The sequence below is a fragment of the Nelumbo lutea genome, chromosome 4 (genome assembly GCF_056320005.1).
Source record: "Nelumbo lutea isolate HS-2025 chromosome 4, American lotus-T2T, whole genome shotgun sequence".
Taxonomy (NCBI): domain Eukaryota; kingdom Viridiplantae; phylum Streptophyta; class Magnoliopsida; order Proteales; family Nelumbonaceae; genus Nelumbo; species Nelumbo lutea.
The window spans coordinates 54,508,498-54,513,381 of NC_142687.1; the positions used below are offsets into that span (position 1 = coordinate 54,508,498).

Sequence of the window (4,884 nt, forward strand, 5' to 3'; positions counted from 1 at the left end):
GCACCCACAAATTGCATGAGTAAGTTATATGAGAAAGCAGGTCTCCAAAGGTTCTAGCTTTGTTGTAAAAAATGCAATTGTTTCGTTCATCCCAAACACCCCACTAGACTGCTTGAGCCACTGTGTGCCAGTACATTCTCCCCTTTTACCTAATCCTCTCCCTTGCCATTGCCTTAAGGAATCTTCAATATGTCCCAGGAAAACCCAGCTGTAACTGACTAGGTTAAGAAAGTACAGCCAGATCTTCTACTGAGCAATCTATATATCATATTACATTTGCATTGATTAACAGTGCAATATCAAATAGAACCTTGGACTTGGGAAAAAAAAAACATAGCCAAACGGATAAAAGAACAAACACACTATACTTTTTAAAAGTCAATAATACATCAAAAAGGTACATAGCGCTCTTAACAAATAACAAATAAATCCACAATTCCACATTAAAACTCTAGTTCCAAGAATATCATCAAGACTTCCAAACAACACTCCATATAACAAATGGATGAAAATAGAAAGAAATGTGTGGTGTAAGTGGATCAATTACACATATAAACTCCACTTGAATACCTATGATTAACTTCATAGAAGTCCATCTTACCCTCAGATGCTGGTCGTAAGGAAAACCCAGATAGTGTCCTGGTCCCTTGTACAGAAAACTGCACCAGACCAACAACTTCAATTTCTTCCCCAACTTCTTCTGCATTAGAATCAACAGGCATCCGAGCCCTAAGCCTACCAGGAGGGCCTTTTAAAGGAACCTCTGCAATATGCCATCTCAGTTCCTTCTCTGATCTGTTTAGAACAGCTCTCGGTGACACCTTCAACAGTGATGGTTCTACTGGTAATTTCAGTACAAATGTAACATCACTTAAGGGCACAGCTAGCTCTGGGTTGGACACATATTGTATCATCACAGAGAGTAGAGTCCCACTATGACGCTTTACTAGGCGAACCCTCAAAGGAATTGGAGTTAGACGAGGTAGAAGACTATACTTCAAGATTGGAATTGGCTCCTCGGAAGACGATGTCCTCACATGAAACATTCCATTTCCCAGGCTGCTGACACGAGAACTTTGCATCACAACTCTCTTAATTCCAGTTGTACCCTCAACACGGAAGGAAAACTCAGTTTCTTTATCACCTGATGTTTTGGGAGGTAAGGTTTTCAAATAGACAACACCCATTAAACCCACCCTAGCAAGCAGTGATTCTCTGAACTCCACACTAATCTCTTCAGAAATATACATCTCAGGACCCTTCATTTCTGTTTTCTTCACCAAAATGTTTTCAAGAGGAGTGCCTGTGTCAGCTCCAGTTGCAACAGTTGGCGCAGCATCACTTTGACCAGATTGTAGAGCTTCCAGTCCACCCAGCCCGTCTTTCTTTGGCACCTTTGTTGGCCCCACAAACTCTGATGCATCAAGACCTCCACCAAAAGCATTATCAAAGCCTTCAAAAGCTTCACGAAGACTCGCCTCCTCGTTACTGAATTCTACGCCACCATAGTCCCCTTCAAACCCTTCAACACTAATGAAAGTGGATTGTGTGGCAGCAGCAGGTGGAAGAGTTGTAATTTCAAGCCCTGCAAGAGCCTTCGTAAGATCAGTAGCTGATGTATCCTTGTTCTTCTTAAACCCACCCACAAGCTCTTCCGGCTTACTCAAAGCATCACTAGCAGCGAAAGGATCCTTCTCTTCCTGAGCCTCCTCCTGCTTCTGCTGTTGTTGATCTTGTTGTTCAGAGCTTTGTGCTACAGGGGCAAGCGTTGCAGCAACCTCATCACCAGCTGCCAACGTCTCCGGAGGTAGTTCAAACCTCGCATTGGAGAAAAGCTCCACATTGGCCTCATGCTCAACGGATGTAACCTCAAGACTAATCCAACTATCGGCTCCCCGTATCTTATTCTCGGCATCAATGGCCGAATGCACCATCTTGGCAATCCCCTCACCATGCATAGACGCCAACATAGCAGCAAGCCTAATACTACTAACACCCTTGAGAACAATATCCAAAGCCATGTAAATCTCCGCATACTTCCTGTGCAGCTTCTCCGGCGTCACATCGACGCCACGACATGCAGCAACGATAACGCTTACCGCCTGATTAACAATCCCAATGCATTCAAACACATTATTCACACAATCATCCCGATCCACGGTCGTGATCCCCAAAACATATATCCCATTCACGAGCCGATAAACAACACGATACTTACTCTCGACACCCACGATTACCTGCCCGCTCGACGCAGCAAGTGGATCGTCTCCTAACGAAAAATCGCCATCCTCAGCCGAGTTCTGCTTGCCGCTGGCGAAGGCGAGACGTGTCTGGCGGAAAGCGGAGAGGGCGACCAGAGCTCTTGCAGGTGGGAACCACTCGCGAGTCTGAAGAAGGATATCTGATCCGTTCGCGGGTTGCAGAGAGAGGGCTAAGCAAGCCATTGCCCTCCTATTCCTCCAAGAACTAGAAGAGATCTATGGTATGGTCCCTCGGATCAATTAGGGTTTCCTAATCTCCTTTTCTTGTCACTATGTTTTTGACCTTGTTTATGCAGAGATCTGAGAGGCTTTCGATCGATTGGCGAGTAGATCCAATTCGAGGGGAGAAATGGCGAGGGACATGTGATTGGTAGGTGTTGTCTGCAATCTGCATCAGAGAGAGAGAGAATTTGGGTTTCGGGAGACGCCAGACCCACGCTGACTCGATTTTAAAACATAACTCGGCTGTTTTAACTTTTAAGACGAGTCCAAGTTCTCAACCCGGATCATAGAGTTGACTCAATTACATACGAGCGGCTTTTAGGGTAGGACTATCAATCATACCCGAAAATCTGATGCTCGATCCGACATCGGTTCCATCATCTCGAATTTTGGTATACATTCTATTAATATATAAAACATATGGTATGGGAAGAGTTTTGATGAATCAAAATCCACTCATTAATTTTGATAAATAATACTTGATTGGCTATCATGTTTATGATTCTAATTGATTAATTAGAAGATTTTTAGATATTATATCTTTTTCATATCATAATCGAACCCAAATTTTATATAATTACATTTAAAATTATAAAAATAGGAAAATCTATGACGAGTAAAGATATGAAATGGAAAAAGTTTTGACCAATCAAAAACCACCTATGAATTTTGATAAATAACACCTTATTTGCTACCACTTCTAAGATTTCAGTTTATTGATAAGTTATTTTTCAGATATCATAACTTTTCCATATCATAGTCGAACCCAAACTATAAAAATATATGTTTTATATTATATTATATATGAATGTATATATAATAAATTCACTATGTTATATTTACATTAATTTATTATATATAAAAGTTGAAAAGTAATTAACATTTTCATTTTTTCTATTTTTAAAGATTAAAGTAGAGTTAGATTAAATCCAAACCTTATTCGAGTATGCTCGAATTCGAATTCATATACGAGGCTATCAAATATGATTGAATTCGGATGTAAGGTTTTCATAATTGGATTAGATTTAGATTTTGTTGAATTTGATCCGATTACAACCCTATCTAGGGCGTCAATGCACTGGGTTCAGGTTGGACTAATCTGATTCAAAATCAATAAAATTGAGTTGAATCATAAATATGTTGTGTCAAAGTTGGACCAGTTTACACTTATTTTAAACCATTTACACTTATTTTAAATACAAAAGGGTCCATTTGGTTTATGGGAATGGTCCATTCTGATTCCAATTGTTTGGTTGGTTGGGATTTAATATGGATGAGTGCTTAGGGGATTTCGGGAAAATTTTAGACCTGAAACACAGATGGTGGTTTTGAAGTTTAAGGTTCAAATATGTAGGGGTTTCTCATGAATGGAAGTTTTACAGAGGTTAAGAGTTCTTCTAAGATTTCTCATCTTCAAATCCACACCCAAAGTCTCCCGAAAGCCCCCCTCAGGTTTTCTCCCCTTTAACTTGACTTGGGTCAATATTTATAGAAAAGAAGAGGGAAAGAATTATGATATTCGTCCAATCAGAGAGCCTATACTTGGAGACAACTTTTTAATAAAAATGGGTAAAGATTTTTCAAAGGAAATGGTGTTCAGTCAAGTTTTCTTCTTTGGTGAAAGGTTTTCTTTGGTTTGGGAGTGATTTTCAAGGTTTTTGTGCATCCAATGGTATCTTGGGGCGTGCCTGTCATGGTAGTCTCATATTTAGGGTTACCAGTGGTAGCAAAAATAAATTCGATGAACTTTTAAAAGCTATTTGTCTTTTCTTAGTCTTAAGTGGAAGTATCTTTGGGTTTTTGGGCTTTTTGGGTCCATTAGGCTCAGTTTCATTGGTCCAAGTGTTTGAACATGTCAAGACTGGGTTTGACATCATCCGTCACCTTTTTGAGGTTTCAAGTTGGGACAGATGAGGTGGCAATTCAATATAGCACGTTGAAATGGCATCTTCCTAGTTTAATAGTCAAACGAGTGAATTAGGATGTGAAATTTGACATGATGGGGTTTTTTGGATCTTTGTACATAGTGGTGAGGTCTGATTGGCCAAAAAAGGTCAGGATGATAGGTATCTATGGTTGACAAGTTCGGATCAATGAGATTTATTGAAATTGAATCTTTATTTATGAAGGGTTAAACAGGGGAATTTTGGGCTGAAATTTAGTGGGTAGGCATTTTTTAATATTTTGAATTTAACGGAAGTAATGGACCTTTGATCAGAGGTGTAGATTGGCATATTTAGTTTGAGCCAATGGTTTATCAGTTAACGAAATGACCTAGAATAGAATCTCACTTCTTTAACGGTCAAATGGAGGAGTTTGGTCCAGGTTCAAAGTATTGATACGTATCATGTCAATGGCTTCCTGATATGCCCATCCAGGGGTTGTATTAGATTAGACACTA

The 4,884-nt window shown here is 39.8% G+C and overlaps 1 protein-coding gene across 1 annotated transcript; it reads right to left on the bottom strand.

Moving 5' to 3' along the window:
* Positions 1-346: 346 nt before the first annotated feature.
* LOC148860678 (muniscin carboxy-terminal mu-like domain protein) lies at positions 347-2,723 on the bottom strand. The gene has a single exon (XM_088986412.1). It carries the CDS (start codon positions 2,442-2,444, stop codon positions 540-542), a length of 1,905 nt encoding a protein of 634 aa, XP_088842538.1. The 5' UTR covers positions 2,445-2,723; the 3' UTR covers positions 347-539.
* Between the last annotated feature and the right edge of the window lie 2,161 nt (positions 2,724-4,884).